Consider the following 19,585-nt stretch of genomic DNA (forward strand, 5'->3'; position numbering starts at 1 on the left):
CTTCTAAGAGTTTTATAATTTTACTTCTCACGTTTAGGTTTTTTGATCCATTTCGAGTTACTTTTTTTTTTTTTTGCGGTACGCGGGCCTCTCACTGTTGTGGCCTCTCCCGCTGCGGAGCACAGGCTCCGGACGTGCAGGCTCAGCGGCCATGGCTCACGGGCCCAGCCGCTCCGCAGCATGTGGGATCTTTCCGGACCGGGGCACGAACCCGTGTCCCCTGCATCGGCAGGCGGACTCTCAACCACTGCGCCACCAGGGAAGCCCCTGAATTACTTTTTGTATGTGGTGTAAGGCTAGGGTCCAATTTTATTCTTTTGCATGTGCATATCCAGTTGTTCCAACACTATTTGTTGAAAAGGCTCTCCTTTTCCCCATTGAATGCTAGCACTGACAGATGAACATTTGCAACCTATTTTGGTGAATCCCAATTAAGCAAAATGTTACCCCCTTAAAAGAATTCCATTAGTCTCATCAGTGGACCTGTATTATATATATTCAATCATTATTATTGTATTTTTAGTTTCGTCAATATAAAATTTGGGAGGGGGCCGGTATTTCAGGACTGAGGAGAGCGACGGCTTGTGTGGTCACCTAGGGGACCGAGCAGCGACTCACGCGGGAGCTTCTGATTGGCAGGGGCTATGAGGGGTCCTCGGCCCTCTCGGAAGGCGCAGTTCTGCGAGTGCCGGGAGCGGGAGGTCCGGGCCCCCGGGGTCAGCGCGGCCCTGGTGAGAAGCAGGCCCGGGGAAGCGGGTGGGAGTTCCGAGCCCTGCATATGGGAAGCGGTCGGCCCTGGGCGCCGCCGGCGCATGCGTATCGCAGAGCCGAAGCCAGCGCGGCGCGACCGCCATTGCTTGGAGGCTTTCGTCAGAGCCCGGCTGCGCCGGCGGCTGGTCCAACCCCAGGGCCCCGTCACTGGGCGTCATTGGCTCAGGCATCAGGGCCCTCATCACCCTCTCCCGCTTGGGTCCGGACGGGCAGCGGCAGCGGCGGTGTCGTCGTCAGGGGGCGGAGCCGGCCTGGGCGCCCTTTGTCAGTGGAGGCGGGTGAGTGCGGCCCCCGCGGGCGGCAGGCAAGGGGGCAGGGCGGGCGGCAGCCCCGGGGTCCCGGGTCGCGGACGCCGCCCCTCCGGTCGACTCGGAGCCCCCCCAGCGGCGCCCTAAGACTTCTTGGATACCCTGTGCCCCTTTGATAGGAAGGCCTCCGCATTCCAATATTACAAACCTATTTTCCTCTAATATCTTATGCAATTTATTTTGGTATAGGCGTGGGTGGGTATCATTTTTGGAAAGTTTTCCCCATCTCAAGAGTATTAAAACATGCACCTTTATTTTCTTGTAATACTTTTAAAGGATTTTTTACATAGCTTTTTTTCTTTTTTACATTTTAACCTACTGGGTATTAATTTTGTGATAACTTGTTAGATAGGAATATGCCTTTTTCCCCGGTGGTCTTGCCATCATCTGTTTTCCCACTGAATTGAAATGACGCTTTTATTCTATTCTGCAGGCGTGTGTATACTCGGATCTGTTTCTAGACTGTTTCACGGCCCTCACAGTTTCTGCACTGATACCATTTTGTTTTAATATGTGGCAGAGCAGATTCCCCTAATTGTGTCTTTTAACATAATGAGCTTTCTGTGTCTTTTAGTTATTTTGATTTGTGGGAAATGTAAAAGGTACAAAAGTTACCATTTTCTAAGAGACAGAGTTGACCATGGCACTTAGTAGGTGCTCTTCTTAAATGGAGAATTTGTTGAAAGTCACTCTATTGCTGAAAACTTTTATATGCTTCCCTGCTGCCATCAGGATAATGTTTTAGTTTCTTAGCAGTGCCCTCAAAGCCCTTTATGACCTTAATATTGCATACTGCTTGGCCTTCCACCCTTGCACTTTATGCTGTAGCCCTACCAAACCACCCAAACAGGAAACAAAACCCTCTGGGGAAAATTCATTAATTTAATGATATCAAAATTTAAAGTTTTTGTATTTGAAAAGAACAAAGGGCTAAAAATTAGAGATTTGAAGAAAATATTTGCAACATGTGTTAGAGAAAGTGTCTGTAATATGTAAAGAGACTTGTTGAACAAAGAAAAGAGAAAAAAGAAAAGTGGGCAAAGGATATGCACAGGCAATTTATAGAAGATACAGGAAACCAATGAAAAAAGTGCTTAACTTCATAAGTAACCATAGAATGCAAATGAAGACAGATATTTTTCACCCACTGGACTGGCAAAATATAAAAATATTGGTGATACAAAGTGTTGAGGAAAGTGCAGGGGGGAAGGGCACCAGTTGTACAGTTGAGGAAGTATTTTGGATGGCAATTTGACTGCATTTACAAAAATGTTAAATGAGCTCACTCTGTGGTTCAGAAATTCTATTCTAAGATCTGTCCTGCAGAAATACTTGCACAGGTGCACAGGGAAGTATGTACAAAGATGTTTATTACAATATTGTTTGTAATTTGAGAAATAGGTACAGCTTAAATGTTCACTCTGGATATGGTTAAACATATTGTGATAGACCCATACAGTGGAATATTGTGCTGCTATAAAATAGAATAAGATAGTTTATTATGTAGTTTATTGTGAAGTTAACACACAAAGAAATATCTCTAAGACATTAGTGAATAAAGGATGTTGCAGAACAATGAATATAGTATGGTGTGCATTATGTTAAGTATGTATGTGGTTATATTATGTATGTTCATAAATACACAGAAAAGGATGCAAACCAAGTGACTGACAATGAGTTACCTCCAGGGAGGGAAGTAGAGTAGAAGAGAAGTTGAAAGGCACACATATTTTACTCTGTGTACACCCATGTTTTGCATACTCATGTTTTTATGTAGAATGTGTAAAAAAAAAAAAACCTTGTTAAAGTGTATAATCTGTGTAAGGAAAACAAAACAAAACAAAAACCCTCACACGCACTTAGAACCTATACAGAGAGAAAAAAACCCAGGTTTTATAAGGTAAAATTTTAAAATATTAGCTTTTTCAGAAAGCAGCAAAAATTAGAGACAAATGATAAAGTGAAGACTATATTTGTTATCTATGTTATGACAGGGGAGTTGCTGGTTACTATCTGTGTTCAGAGGTCCCCAAACCATACTCAGGTTCAGTGATGTTCTAGAAGTACTTACGGAGCTCAGCAAAACTGTTATACTCCCAGTAAGATGAGTATTACAGTGAAAGAATGCAGATTAAAATCAGCAATGAAAAAAAAGCATGTAAGGCAGGGTCCAGGAGAGACCAGGTGCAAGCTTCCAGTTGTCCTCTCTCAATGGACTTGTGCAAGTAGTCCTTAATTCTCTGAGCAATGATGTGTGGCCATATGTATGCAGTACTGCCAACCAGGAAAGCTCATTCAAACCTTGGTGTCCAGAGTATTTATTGGAAGTTGATCATATAAGCATGGCTGCCCATCCATTTTGCTGACCTCCAGTCTCCAGCTCCTCCAGTGGGCAAGCTGATACCACATGGCCCAAGGTTCCCACCATAAATCCCATTGTTAGCATAAACTTTTTGACCAGTCCCAAGGCCTCAGGAAAACAGAGACACACTTAACAGACGGGATGTTTCAGGGGCCCTTTCCTTGGAATATGCAGAGTTTGGACGATTCAGACCTCATTTAGTCCTTTATTGCAGACTATGTGATAAAGGACTCTTACAAATCAATAAGAAAAAGACAATATGGTAGAAAAGTGGACAATTGACACAAAAGGGTAATTTATAAAAGAAAAAATATAAAAGTTAAAAATCCTACCCTATGGGCTTCCCTGGTGGCGCAGTGGTTGAGAGTCCGCCTGCCGATGCGGAGGACACGAGTTCATGCCCCGGCCCGGGAAGATCCCACGTGCCGCAGAGCGGCTAGGCCTGTGAGCCATGGCCGCTGAGCCTGCGCGTCCGGAGCCTGTGCTCCGCAACAGAAGACGCCACAACAGTGAGAGGCCTGCGTACCACAAAAAAAAAAAAAAAAAAAAAAAAATCCTACCTTACATGTTATCTAAGAATTGCATATTAAAGCAGCAGTTAAATACTATTTGTGTATTAGATTTAAAAAGAATAATACCTAACATTGGCTAATGGTCACTATCATATATTGCTGAATATGTAAAATGATACACCTTTCTGAACACCTTTTGCCTTCCTTTTTACCCAGCAGTTCCTCTGCTAGGAATTTATCCTAAGGAAATAGTCAGGCAAAATTATGCCAAAACTGTATAATGTTTGCTGTTGTCTGTAACAGCAGAGAAAGAAGGAGAGAGGCCTAAATGTCTACTAATAATAAACTTGTTAAATAAACTTTAGGTATCGCATGCAGTGGAATATACTATGAGCCTATTTTTTAATGAATATTTAGATTTTTGTTTTCTACCATGAAGTGATGTATACAATATTATCAATTAAAATCCAGGTTTCAAAAAAGAAATAACATGCCATATTATAATGTGCATGAGTGTGTGTGTGTGTTTGTGAGGGAAAAGCCTGAAAGGCTATATCCCAAAAAAGTAATTGGTTATCTCTAGGTGATGACATTACAGGTGATTTTTTTTCTGCTTTTCTGTATTTACTAAAATTTTCATTTTAACATTTGTCAGAAAATAAAGTGAAGGCGTTTCCACAGTAGAGAAGGGGTGTGGAGAAAGATCTCTCTGGCTGCAGTGTGAAGAAAATGTTGGACTAAAGTCAAGGACCAGTTAGATGGGTGTGGCAGTAATCAAAGTGAGAGATGATACCTGAATAAAGGTAGTGGAAGTGAAGATGGAACACTCACTACGTGTTTAAGGAGGGAAATTTACCAGGATTTGACGTTTGATTGGGGAATGAGACTAAGGGAAAGAAAGAGAGGTCAGGAATGGCACTCAGGTTTCAGGTTTGGTAGCACTATTCCTTGAGACAGGGGATATGATAGAGTAAGAGCAATATGTAAAATATATAAATACCGCTAACTAAGTGCTAATATGATCTAAATATTTACAAATATTTAATCCCTTAAGCCTCACAACAAACCCACGAGGTAGGTGGGGATGTCCAATAAGAGTGTATGTGGTTATATAGCTCAAAAAAGATGATCAATGAAACCGTAGCAATGGGTGAAGCCACCTGAGAGTAAATAGACTACATTCAGCCCTTTGTATTTTCGGCTTCCACATTTATATATTCAACCAACTGCAGATGGAAAATATTTGGGGAAAAAATTCCAGAAAGTTCCAAATAGCAAAACTTGAATTTGCCATGTGCAGGCAACTGTTTATGTAGCATTTATACTGCGTTAGGTATTATAAGTAATGTCATCTAGAGATGATTTAAAGTATACAGGAGGATATGTATAGTTTATATATAAATACTACACAGCATATTATATAAAGCATTTGAGCATCCTCAGATCTTGGTATCTGCAGTGGATTCTGGAACCAGTCCCCCAGGGATACCAGGGGACGGCTGTAAAAATAGAAGAGAATGAATACAAACACTAACAAATAAACATAACTGTAGTACAAATGAATGACATAATCTCACTGAAGGAAGTGGCAAAGAAAAGAACTGACCTAAGTAACTTTAGGAACCACTATCTTGACTGGATACTCTAAGGTTAAAGACAAAGAGAACTCTACATAAATGCTGTAATCAAGCTAGTAAATGTGTTTCTCACAAGGGTATGAGTTAGTAATTCTGAAACTACTTTGTGTGTATACCAGAATTGAACAAATAAGTAAATATATTGTAGATAATGAGAGCCAACAACTTTTCACTGTTGAAGAAAGAAGTTACCAATGAGAAAAGGAAGAAGACCAAAATGAGCCCTGTGGTATCGGATTGGAACCAGAGGTGTCAGTGTGAACTCATGGTATTTAATATATAGACAAACACAATAGAAGTATGTATATGTGTGGTTAATATGCATACATATATACTTCGTAGCTCAGTCTCCTGGAGGGCCTAGAAGCAATGATACACCAGTAGCAAGCAGCACACCTGGTACCCAGATTTTTGTGTCTAAACACTTTTCCAATAAATGGAACCAGGGCTCTTTGGAGAACTGGCTGATTCCAGGGATGGTCAGGGAAAATACAAGAGCCTAGAACATCTTATGGTGACAGGAAGTGTTCAAAATAGCTGAGCTGGTTAGAGTAACACAGGAGCCTCCTAATGGCCAAAGCTGGAACAGTTTGTATAATAAAATAATAATGTTTTGTATTTTAACTCATAAAATAAAACAAATATCCATAAATCCATACAGATATAAATAAATTAGAGCCAAGGAACAGCTTTTCCTTATGGAGAAATTCCAATTAATAATTAGTAGGAAAGAGGGAAATAGAGGAATCACCATTAAGCAAACACCATATTAATAATTGTTGCAGTGGAGAAACCTGGTAAACACCACCTTAACCAGGTGATAATGGTCAACGTTACCATTCATAAGACATATCTACATCATAAGCCCATTCATATTATGCACTAAGAAAGACACATCACTTCTGTGTCATTCTTGCTAAAATTCTTAACTTCATTCCAACCCTGAGAAAACATCAGACAAACCCAAATTGAGGGACATTCTACAAAATAATTCATTAGTACTCTTCAAAAGTATCAAGCTCATGAAAGAAAACCTGGGGAGCTGTTACAGATTGGAGGAGACTCAGGAAAAATAAAAACTAAATGCGATGTGGGATCCTGGATCAGAGAATATTAGTGGAAAAACTGGTGAAATTTGAATTAATAATATTGTTAAATTCCTGGTATTGATCATTGTACCATGGTTACGTAAAATATTAATATTAGGACAAGTAGGGTAAATGGTATTTAAGAACTGAGTACTACTTTTGCAGCTTTACTGTAAGTCTAAAATTGGTTCAAAATAGAAAGTTAAAAAATAGGGCTTTCCTGATGGCGCAGTGGTTGAGAGTCCGCCTGCCAATGCAGGGGACACGGGTCCGTGCCCCAGTCCGGGAAGATCCCACGTGCCACGGTGTGGCTAGGCCTGTGAGCCATGGCCGCTGAGCCTGCGCGTCCGGAGCCTGTGCTCCGCAACGGGAGAGGCCACAACAGTGGGAGGCCCGCGTACCGCAAAAAAATAAAAATAAAAATAACTTTAAAAAAATAAAAAATAAAAAAATAGAAGAGCAAACACCAGAACCCTTTCATTTATTCATTGAGCAAATATTTGATACATATCTACTATGAATCACATACCGGACCTTGAAATTAGAATAGTTAAGCAAGACAGAACAGATTCATGCCTTCATGGAGGTTAACATCACACAGTAGTGAGGTATAAATAAAGATGGATAACTGTACAATAATTACAACAATAAAAAGTGCTACCTAAAGAAGGAAGGTGTGAACAAGGGGGCCTCACTTCGTCCGTGATGTCAAAATCTTACTTGATTTAAGCTGAGACCTGAAGGAAGCCGTAGGTATTGCTAGAGGAGAAGGTGGGGGTGGATCCCACACATGGCACATTTAAACACCTAAAAGCAGGATGCTGTGTATGAACCCTCAAAAGCAAACAGCAGAGTGGCTTGAGAGGGAACAGGAAGCAGGTCGTAGGTTTCTTTATGGCTTTGTACTCCAGCCTAAGGAAGCTGCTGAAGAATTTCAAGTGAGGGACTGATAGAGTCAGGTTCAAATCTTTTAAAAGTCCCTTCACTTCAAGTGTGGAGAGGGCGAGAGTAGATTTTGGAAAATCCTAAGGAACAACAATATGTGAATGGTAGGCAGAGGAAAAGGGATTAGAACATAGCCCACTGAAGTAAAGCAAGACGCAGCTGTCAGCAGTACCAGATACCATCAGAGCTCAAGAAAGCAAGAAGTAATGAGGTCCATTGCATGAACTACAAAAGAGAGTTTGGTATTCTTGACCAGAGCAATTTCAGGGGAGTGCTGATGGCAGAACAGAAGCAAGATTACAGAGAATTGAAAAATAAATGGGTAATGAGGAAGTAGAGACAAGTATCGACAATCCTTTGAAGAGTTGTAGCCTTGAATAAATAAAGAATGGTAGTTGCAAAGGGGTGTAAAAGCCAGTGAAAAATTTTAATGTTGGGAGAGACATTAAATGATTTTAAATGATGATAGGAAGGAGTCAATAAAAGTGAAAGATAAAGTTGAAGATCTAGGAATGAGAAGATAGGTGCTAGATTCGTGCCTGTAGGGAGGCTGGAGGGAACGGACTGATTCCAGGGAAGAAATAACTTTGTAATGCAAATTATTGGGCCAATAATATCTCCAGAGGTGCTATTTCATGAGATCTAGGATAGGACCAGTGAGTCTGCTTTTCAACAAATACCATGATTCAAGTGATCTTCAGACCATACTTTGATAAACACTGCTCTTTTGTCTATTTTCCCTGCATCTATTAAACCACTACTCCTGCCTTCATTTTCTTCCCCATCTAGCCTAGAACCTAGGTCTCCCGATTCACAGTCTAGTGTTGTGTAAGGTAAGAAAGATTTCAGAAGTGGTTCAGACCTGGAAGTGGGTGACTGAAGTAGAATGATGGTGAAAATCATTGGGATTGAGGGTGTGAAGGAAACAAAAGGCTCTGATAGTTGTTCTGAGTTCTTGCTTGCATCAGAATCACTTGTGGAGCATTTAAAAAATATGTGGATGCCAGAATTCTTCTCGACAGATTCTGATTTAGTAGCTCTTGGGTAGAGCCTTGCCATATATATATATATATATATATATATATATATATACACACACACACACACATATATATGCATATATATATGCATATATATATGCATCTGTAGTGTCATTTTATATATATGCATATATATATATATGCATCTGGCCCTATATATATGCATCTGTAGTGTCATTTTAAATCTGGGCTGAGTCTAATGAAAGCCCAGATTGAGAACCACGGCATAGATTTTCTATGGGCAGTGAAGTTCACTCAGATTTTTGGAAGAGCTTGGGGTGAAAATGAAAACTGTTAAGCCAGAATCATTCTTCCTCTGAATTGACTATAATTCTAGTATTCTTTAATCAGTCAAGGGAATTTGTTACTTTCCCAGCCATCATGGTTACTTGTTTGAAAAAGACTGGCAATTCTGCAGTCTCTCTCTCTGGAAAGCTCCACCCGTTTGTTGTATGAGAAATTGCACAGTTTATGGGTCGGGAGTTGTTCTCTTTTTCTGTTCTTTCCAATATAGGAATTAAAAGGGAAATTATTAAAAGAAAGGGATCAGATTCTTTTTTAAGGAAAAGGGAGAAAACAAGTAGCAAAAAGGACTTTAGCATATACTAGAAAGGAGCCCAGGGCTGAATCAGAAGACCTAAGTGTTCTAGAACCAGCTCTTTCACTTAGCTCTGTGATTAGAGCTTCATTAAGCCAAGAATTCATTAAACTCAGAATCCTTCATTAAACCAAGGAACTGAGAACTAAATCAGCATTTCCAAAGGTGTATTTTAAGGAACCCTAGTCCCATCAGATGCCATAAAAAGTATTCTCAGGGGACTTCCCTGGTGGCACAGTGGTTGAGACTCTGCGCTCCCAATGCAGGGGGCAGGGGTTCAACCCCTGGTCAGGGAACTAGATCCCATATGCATGCCGCAACTTAGAGTTCGCATGCCACAACTAAGGAGCCCACGAACTGCAACTAAGGAGCCCACCTGCCACAACTAAGACAGCGCAACCAAATAAATAAGTAAATAAATATTTTTTTAAAAAAAGTATTCTCAAACTAGCTATATTTGTATACAATGTATAATATATTTGAAATGTTCTTCATTGCCTTGGGTTCACAAATATAAAGGAGAAACCCTGTCCACTAACATGGTTAGTGCTGTTTTCGTTGTTGTGAATAAATGGTTTTCAGGTGATTGGGTTTGAAACCTCAGGACATCCTTGTAGATTCTCTCTGACTCTTCAGACCATAGGACCTTTTTAGAGCTTTTGCTTGGAAAAATAAGGACCTAGTTCTTAAAGTGCTTTAAAATTACTCTTGAAAGGTCTGCCTCTTAGTCAACTGGTTGTAAAATGTTAGAATCGTGCCTTGTCTTGGCTTGAATGGCTTCCTTATCTAACAGGGCCACTCCATTGGAACTGCAGTTTTCTCTTTTTCTTCTCAGAAATGACTTCATTCTTCATTTCTATCAATAGTTTTTGAGAAGAGTTTTTCAGGTCAACTTTTGTGAGCAGAGAACAAATGTATTCTCTCCTGATTATTAGCAGATCAGTACACTTCACTCTGTTGTTGGTATTGGTGAAACACCTGTTTTTTCTTCTTTCTGAGGAGAAAACTCTATCTGAAAGTCTGCCTCTGGGCAAGGACCACATGTTTTCTGTTCTGAGAAGAAGGTGGGAGAGGACTGAGGCTAAATTTGTTGTAGTTGATGCATCTGTACATCTCTGCTCTTTGTAATCTGAGAAATTTTAAAAATGCTTTTTGCTTGTTTTAAAGAATTCCACATCCTACGGGGCTCTATCTTCATGAATGAATAGTTTGTATGTCTTTATAGACTCCCTAGGTCCCTAGGTGACTGACACTGCTGGATTTCTTCTGCTGACTCTGGTGCATCTCATTACAGTTGCTCAACCTGAAACTGCTCAACCAGGAGGCAGATTTGAATATCATAGTGAAGTCTGTACATGAAGGATTGATGCCTTTAGGGAGAAAAACGAATGTAATAGCCACTTTCAGGAACCTCTGCATCTCAACTCTGCATGAACAAGGCAAGATTCTGAGAGTGGCTGCTCCTGGGAAGCAGAAGTCATTATCATGGATATCCACTGGCTCCTGACCCTCTCATGAGTTGAGGCACCTTTAATGCCTGGGAGTGGCTGTTTCCTATAAGGCACTGGGACAAATCAGCCTTCAGGGACTGACAAGGATACTGAAGCTGCTAGTACTGGTGTATCTCCTGACTGTCATACTAGAAGAGAACAAGGCTTTGGGGACATTACAACTTAAGAACTGCAAAGAGGTGTAGTCATCCTGGTGGAGGACTGAATCCAGGTACTCAAAAAGGAAAGCGAACATTCTGAAAAATGAAAAGAGTGAAATCTCATTTCTATATTAGAAGGGTCATCCTAAAGAGAGTAGAGGAGATGTCTGGAGTTTGAGGTTAGGGATGAGTTTATCCCCTTAAAGGGAAAGAATAGGCCCTTAACATATGTTCTCTGCATCACCTCATCTCAGTGGTTCTCATTTCCCACTTAGAATCACTTGGAGACTTCAGAATTTAAAATGCTGTTGCCCAGGATCACCCTAGACCATTAAATCCAAACCTCTGGGAATAGGGGCTAAGCGCTGGCATCTTTTAAAAATTCCCCAAGTGTGTAGCTAGGGCTGAAAACCAGTGAGCACCTTTGAGCTTCCCATATGTCACAACAAGTGGAGTTATACTACAGAGGAGAGAAAGTCCTGCATTATGTTCCTCAATGTGATAGAGGAACAAGAATGTCACAGTTAAGTCACCCAGCCTTTAGGCTTATGTCTTAGAGGGCTTCTCTCTAAGCCATTTGCCATCCTAATCCAAAACAAAAGGCCCAAGATTTAGGTTCAGCCTTAATGTCATACGTTGACAAGATTCTTCTTCTCTCTTTTTCCCAGTAATGCCTTCTCAGAATGCTGTACTTTCCCAGGAGGGAAACATGGAGAAGGAAATGAATGTTGGATCACAGATACAGCGGTCTCAGGTAAGTTCAGTTTTACTCTCCTCTGAAATGCTATTATAGTTCTCAGAATGGGGGCACTTTTATTTTTCAATTTTCAGAAGTACTAAGCCCCCAAAATCCAGAGCACTTGAGACTTTTGTGACAGATGCTGATCTCTACGGGATGTTTCCCACTCTCCTTGTGTGCCCCTTTATAGCTCTTCTCTCCTTCAGCATTTTTACCAGATCATGGACTCATGTCTGAGCTAGATGTTGTAAAGGTAACACAAGAAGCCATAGACTGTGTTTTAATCACCCTTCCCTTAAATAGCTCACTAGAATTCAAACAACATTTGCCACTCTGTCTGCAAACAATGAATGACGCCCAAGTCACTGTGACTGCTTGAAGGTAACAGGACTGTTAATGTACCTGAGAACATCTGCTGCCACAAGTTAATATTTATCGAGAATCTGTTGTATCTCTTCCAAAACCTGTTTAAACCAGTTGTTACAATTTGATTAAGTATGATGTAAACCTCTATGAGGTATAAGTATGATAAGTTGTTTCTATGAAAACTAGTTGAATGCTTTGGAAAGACTCAGTAAATGCCAGTCACCTTTTAAAATATTGCTGTCAAATTAGGTGTGAGCAAAACTGTAAAACATTGAAGGAAAATCCTAAAACTCTCAGAGGGTTCTATATCAGTATTATTTCCTAAGAGTCATTTGCTTGTTTTGATTTAATGAAACAGGAAGTGATACATTTTGGATATGGGCACTCAATCATTAAAATCATTCTCATATCAAAAGATAAGGGAATAAATGTACACTTATGTATTTTAAATTTAAACGTTTAAATCTTTGAGATATTGTTTATGGATCCCCACTTTAACTAGCTGGTACATACCAGATACCAGTCTCGATTGCTTCAGAAAGGAGGATTTCTGTTGTTCCATGTTGTTATGAGATAATCATTATCCACAGGTAGCAAACTCATTGGAGGAGATTTTTTAAAGCCTACATCACACAATTAATATTCAGAAAAGTGTAACATTAGGTTCTTCTCTGAATGTCAAAGACAACAAATACAGCAGGTACTCAGAGAGGAGAGAAGTCCAATTAAGACTGGAGTGGCGGGGGCCTCCCTGGTAATCTGAGAGATCTGCCTGCCACTGCAGGGGACATGGGTTCGAGCCCTGGTCCGGGAAGATCCCACATGCCGCAGAGCAGCTAAGCCCATGCGCCACAACTACTGAGCCTGCGCTCTAGAGCCCGCGAGCCACAACTACTGAGCCCACGTGCCACAACTACTGAAGTCCACACGCCTAGAGCCCATGCTCCGCAACGAGAGAAACCACCACAGTGAGAAGCCCGTGCACCGCAACAAAGAGTAGCCTCTGCTCATTGCAACTAGAGAAAGACTGCATGCAGCAACAAAGACCCAACACAGCCATAAATAAATAAAATAAATTTATTAAAAAATTTTTTAAAATTATAAACAGTGTACCAGAGAAAACTAAATTGGATATAATGAAGCTTGATGACAGCTTCTGAGGTCAATAAAAAAGCAGATTTGGAAAAAAAAAAGTAAATGGAAAAGAGCATTTTAGGCATGTGCTAAACATCATGTACAAAAACTATGGGTATATTTGAGAAATCACAAGAAGGCCACTGTTGTTGGAGTGGACGGAGAGGGGGACTTGGAATAAGCTTGGAGAAGTATGCAGGGGCTACGTATACAGGGCTTTATGACCATGATAAGTTGGGTTTTTATTCCAAGTGCAGTGGAAAGCCTTTGAGAGAATTTAAGCAAGGTAATAACATAATAAGTAACTGAATTCTACTTTAAACATCACTCTGGTGCATGCTAGATAGTAAGTGCATTTGTGAAAGGCAAGAAAGGAAAGGGGAGAGATCCCTTAGGAAGCTATTGCAGTATACTAGATGATAGAAAGTAATACCTTAAAATTAGAAGATGGAGAAAAATAGGTGGACTTGAGTGCTTTGCTCTGGGAAAGAGATTTTGTGAGAGGGATAAAGACAAAGGAAGAAAAAAGATGACTTCAAAAAATGTAGCCCACATAGAGAATGGACTTGAGGACACGGGGAGGGGGCAGGGTAAGCTGGGACGAAGTGAGAGAGTGGCATGGACATATACACACTACCAAATGTAAAATAGATAGCTAGTGGGAAGCAGCCGCATAGCACAGGGAGATCAGCTCGGTGCTTTGTGACCACCTAGAGGGGTGGGATAGCGAAGGTGGGAGGGAGACGCAAGAGGGAGGAGACACAGGGATATATGTATGTGTATAGCTGATTCACTTTGTTATAAAGCAGAAACTAACACACCATTGTAAAGCAATTATACTCCAATAAAGATGTTAAAAAAAAAAAGATGTAGCCCAGGAAATAGCAGGGTAATGGTAGATCAGACCATGTCACTCCTGTGCTCAAAACGCATGGCTCCCATTTCACTCATAGTAAAAGCCAAAGTCCTTATGATGGCCTAAACAGTCCTACAGAATCCGGACCTGTTACTTCTCTGACTTCATCGTTTACTTCTCCTCCTTGCTCATTCCACTCTATCTACCCTGGCCTCATTCATCTTCCTTGATCATGCCACAAACACTCTTGCCTTTGTACTGTTAACTTTTCAAGTCTTTTCTCCATTGTCACCTCTTCAATTATATCTTTCCTGACCACCTTTATAAAATTGCAACTGCCTCACCTCAACATTCTCAAACCCTCTTCCTCTACTCTTCTTTTATCTTCTAACACACTATGTAATTTACCTAGTTATCATGTTTATCTTCTACTTCCTCTGCTAGAGTTTCATAAAGGAAGAGAATTTTAGTCTCTTGTTCACTAGTATATCTCAAGCCCTATAGTTGGCATGTAGGAAGCACTGAATAAATATCTGTTGAACAAATAGGAATTTAGCATATAATATAGGTCACATCTCAAACCAGTGGTGAAAAGATGGTTTATTCAATAATTGATGGTATTTCTGTGGAGCCACCTGGAAAAAGGTAAAGTTGAATCCATACCCCATACTTTACATCAGAATAGTCTTCAAATTGATCAAATATTTAAATGTGAAAAATTAAGCCATAGAAGTAACACAAGAATAAAATGGGAGAATTCCTTTATAGTGTTCACTGAGTAAAGACTTTCTAATTACAACTGAGAATCCAGAAGCCATAAAAGAAAAAATTGATGGGTTCAACTCTTTAAAAATACCCAAAAATCTGTATGAGAAAAGAAAACTGTAAGCAAAGTAAAAAGGCATGTCAAATTCAGAAAAATATTTTTGCTACTCAAATTGTAGTGGGGTAATCTTTCTAATAATAATAGTAGTCTTTATAATAATAATAAAACACTCCTCTAAATCAGGTAAGAGATTAGGAGTCCAATTGAAAAACAACATAAAAAGACAATTCACAGGAAAGAAAATTCAAATGCATCTTAAACACAGGAAAAATGTTTATCTGTACTCATAAGAAGAGGAAATTTAAATTAAAACTAGAGAAAGCTTGACATTTTATCACCAAGCTTTGTATTTCCTACGGGGTTGATATTTTCCACAAGCTTGATAACATACTCTCTTGGCAAAGCTTTGGGAAAACAGACACTCTCTTACATTGCTAATGTGAGTGTGTGGCAGATTGCATTTCCAGAAAAATGACCAAATATCTGCCATCCAAAATGACTTTGACATTCATCCCATCAAGAGACATCGATGTCAGTGTTCCCTGCATTGAATCTGTGCAAGCTTGTGACCAGTAGAAGTGAAACTATGTGGCTTTCAAGGCAGGTCATAAGAGGCAGTAAGACTTCCGCTTCATTCGCTCATGATGCTTGGTCTAAATCCAGCCACCTTGCCACACACACACACACACACACATCCAAACAGCTCATGCAGAAACCTACATGGAGAGGAACCAAGGCCCACAGACCTGGCTGAGCTCTCAGCTGAGAGCCAGTACCAACTTGCCAGCCATGTGAGTGAGCCATCTTGAAAGTAGACTCTCCAAACCACAGTCAAGCCCTCCCAGCTGATGCCATGTAGATCAGAGGCAAGCTGTCCCCACTAAGTTATGCCCAGATTACAGATTTGTGAGCAAAATCAATGATAGTTGCTGTTTTAATCCCCCAAGTTTTGAGGTGGTTTATTATGCAGTGATAGATAAATAACTGGTACAGATTTTGTTACCTGGAAGTGGTGTGCTACCAAAACAAACATAGAACATGTGTCATCGGCTTTGCAGCAGAGCCAGTTGAACAAAGGGCAGAAGATGGAAAGGAAAAGATTATTAGTAGAATCATAACGGCTTCAAGGAGAGTTAGTGGAGGCCTATGGGACCTTTCACAGGGCTTAAAGGATAATAAGGAAAATCTTACTATGAGCTGGAGGAAAGGGGAAGCTTGAAGAAGGAATTTTGGTCAACACTGTCACCTTCAGTAACAAGGAAAATAGGAAATATACTTAATGGACTCAATGATCTACTTAAGGAGATTTTCAGGTAGAAGATTGAAAGTGCCAACTGGCAGCTTCTGGCTGCCTAAAGTGAAATGCTAGAGGAAAAAGAAGATTAAAAAAAAGAAATATACAGGAACCAGACATGAAAATATGCTCAACATTGCTAATCATCAGTGAAATGCAAATCAAAACCACAGTGAGATACCACCTCACACTTGTCAGAATGGCTGCCATCAAAAAGAACACAAATAACAAATTTTGGCAAGGATGTGGAGAAAAGGGAACCCTCATACAGTGTTGGTGGGAAGGTAAATTGGTGCAGCCACTGTGGAAAACAGTATGGAGGTCTCTCAAAAAAACTAAAAATAGAACTACCACATGACCCGGCAATTCCACTCCTGGGTATATATCAAAAAAAAATCTAAAACACTAATTTGAAAAGATACATGCACCCCAATGATCAGAGTGGCATTTACAATTGCCAAGATGTGGAAGCAACCTCAGTGTCCATCAACAGATGAATGGATAAAGATGTGGTATATATATACACAACAAAATACTACTCAGTCATAAAAAGGAATGAAATTTTGCCATTTGCAGCAACATGGATGAACTTGGAGGACATTATGCTAAATGACATAAGTCAGAGAAAGACAAATACTGTATGATATCACTTACACGTGAAATCTAAAAAACACAACAAACTAGTGAATAAAACAAAAAAAGCTGACTTGCAGATATAGAGAACAAACTATTGGGGAGAGGGAAGCGGAGAGGGGCAATACAATTGGTAAGGGATTAAGAGATACAAGCTATTATGTATAAAATAAGCTACAAGGATATACAACACAGGGAATATAGCCAGTATTTTATAATAACTATAAATGGAGTATAACCTTTAAATTTGTGAATCACTATACTCTATACCTGTAACATATAATATTGTACATAAACAATATTTAAATTTTTAAAAAATAAATATAAAGGAGCCAGGAATTACTGAGCTTGAAAAGAAAACTATTTGTCATTCACATCTCTCAACACGTGCCCAGCTCAACTACATTTTAGAATTGCTATGAATTGCTGTGTACTTGAATGGGAGTGTCTCTAGTGGTTATTTCTATGCCTTTCCCACTGCTTCGAGTTTGTGAAGGGTAGAGGGTGGGGGCCAGATAACTATTTCTTTAGCTCACAGAAGGAAAAATAGGGAGAAAGCTTTCAAGGAACTGTACCTGAGGAACTGTGCTCAAAGATCCTCATCTGCATGTGGACCTGATATAGGTGACAAGATCCTGGACTTCACACTGACGCTCTAACGGGATGAAACATGGGAGTCTTGAGGAAGATGAGTGTATTTTGCATGTGGGAGGGATGTGAATGTTTACATTCAGAGGGTAGACAGTAGCAGATTGTATTTTCTGAAAATGGCACAATTTCTCCCATTCCATAGGCTCCTCATATACTATGATACAAATACTCTTTCTATCAAGAGATGTGGGAGTGTGTTACTTCCCCTTGGATCTGGGCAGGCCTGTGACTGTGGTGGAACTGAAGCTATGTGACTCTCTTTTTTTTTTAATTTTTATTGGAGTCTAGTTGATTTACAATGTTGTGTTAGTTTCTGCTGTACAGCAAAGTGAATCAGTTATACATATACATATATCACCTCTTTTTTTAGTGAAGCTATGTGACTCTTGAGGCTGGATGATGAAAGCTGGTTCTCTTGGGAGTTTTGCATTTGGGGTCCAGCTACCATGCCGTGAGGAAGCCCAAGCAGCCTGTGGAGAGGCCCATATGGAGAGAACCTGAGGCCCCTGGTTGAGCTCACAGCTGACAGCCAGCACCAACTTGCCAGCCACATGAATGAGCCTCTTAAAAGTGAATCCTACAGCCCAAAGTTGAGCTGCCCCAGCTGAAACAAAATGGAACAAAGATGAGCTAGTCTCACTGAGTCCTGCGCATGTTACAGATTCTGTGAGCAATTAATAAATGATTGTTGTTGTTTTGAGCCACTAAATTTGGGGGTGGATTGTTATACAGCAATAGATAATTACAGAACTGATACAACCCCTGTGGAGGTCAGTTTGACAATATATATCAAAATTGAAGATTCATATGCTCTTTTGGATTCTAGAGGTAGACTTACATGCAATTGCAGAATAATATACATAAAAGATAATTCATTACAGCATGATTTGTAGTAGCAAGAGAGTAGAAAGCAGCTAAAATTTCTGTTAATAGACTAGTTAAATAAACTGTGGAACATTCACACTGTCCCATCCAGCTATAAAAAAGAATGAGGAAGATATCTATGGATTGATGTGGAGGGATTTCCAGGATAAGCTGTTCAGTGAAAAAATATCAAAGTGCAAAAGAGTATTTGTAAAATGCTACTTTTGTGTAAAAAAGAAGAGGAAATAAAAATATGCATATAGGGCTTCCCTGGTGGCGCAGTGGTTGAGAGTCTGCCTGCCGATGCAGGGGACACGGGTTCGTGCCCCGGTCCGGGAAGATCCCACATGCCGCAGAGCGGCTGGGCCCGTGAGCCATGGCCGCTGAGCCTGCGCGTCCGGAGCCTGTGCTGAGCAACGGGAGAGGCCACAACAGTGAGAGGCCCGCGTACCGCAAAAAAAAAAAAATGCATATAGGGACTTCCCTGGTTGCACAGTGGATAAACTCCGCACTCCCAATGCAGGGGGCCCAGGTTTGATCCCTGGTCAGGCAACTCGATCCCACATGTATGCTGCAACTAAGAGTTCATGTGCCACAACTAAGGAGCCCGCGAGCCACAACTAAGGAGCCCACCTGCTGCAATTAAGACCCGGCGAAAACAAATATTTTAAAAATATGCATATAGATCTATTTGCTTGTTTGAGCAAAAAGAGACATTGGAAGGGTAAACTAGAGTCTAATGAGTTTGGTTACTTGTAGGGCTTATATGGGACTGGGGTGAAAAAGAGGGAATGGAGTGCAGTGGTATGGGAGGAGGGCTTAAAATTGAATACAAACAGAAACAATTGAACCAAACTTACTTCAAGTTACTAATATATCCACACTGGAAAGGAGTTAACTTTTGAACCTAAATAGTTATTTATACTCTATGTCCTCAGGCTAAAAGCAAAACAGTTCTAAACAGTGAACTCTCATTTGTAGGCTTGTTTTACACTGAGGCATGTGTTAGCAATACTGAAACCACTTTCTTTACATTCTAGGATTGAGCAAATAAGCAAATTCACTGTGCATAATAGGAGCCAGGTTTCTCATGGTCAGAGAAGGGAATTACAGATATGAAAAGAGAGGAGGATGGAATGAACCTTGCCATGTTGGATTAGAATTAGAGGTGTCGGGCTTCCCTGGTGGCGCAGTGGTTGAGAGTCCGCCTGCCGATGCAGGGGACACGGGTTCGTGCCCCGGTCCGGGAAGATCCCACATGCCGCGGAGTGGCTGGGCCTGTGAGCCATGGCCGCTGAGCCTGCGCATCC

At 40.5% G+C, this 19,585-nt stretch overlaps 1 protein-coding gene across 3 annotated transcripts in view; it reads left to right on the top strand.

The window, feature by feature from the left end:
* Positions 1-648: 648 nt before the first annotated feature.
* The window catches only part of ZNF713 (zinc finger protein 713), a 29,631-nt gene continuing 10,694 nt past the window's right edge, over positions 649-19,585 (top strand). Inside the window, exons 1-3 of one of the 3 annotated variants that reach the window (XM_032606706.1) lie at positions 856-1,049; positions 10,556-10,983; positions 11,581-11,666. In XM_032606706.1, coding sequence (XP_032462597.1) covers positions 11,583-11,666 — 84 coding nt within the window. In that variant the 5' untranslated portion in view covers positions 856-1,049; positions 10,556-10,983; positions 11,581-11,582. Of the gene's footprint in view, positions 1,050-10,486; positions 10,984-11,580; positions 11,667-19,585 lie in introns of all 3 variants that reach the window. The other 2 variants (XM_032606705.1, XM_032606704.1) reach the window with 2 other exon arrangements.

The sequence above is a fragment of the Phocoena sinus genome, chromosome 15 (assembly GCF_008692025.1).
Source record: "Phocoena sinus isolate mPhoSin1 chromosome 15, mPhoSin1.pri, whole genome shotgun sequence".
NCBI classification, from domain to species: Eukaryota; Metazoa; Chordata; class Mammalia; order Artiodactyla; family Phocoenidae; genus Phocoena; species Phocoena sinus.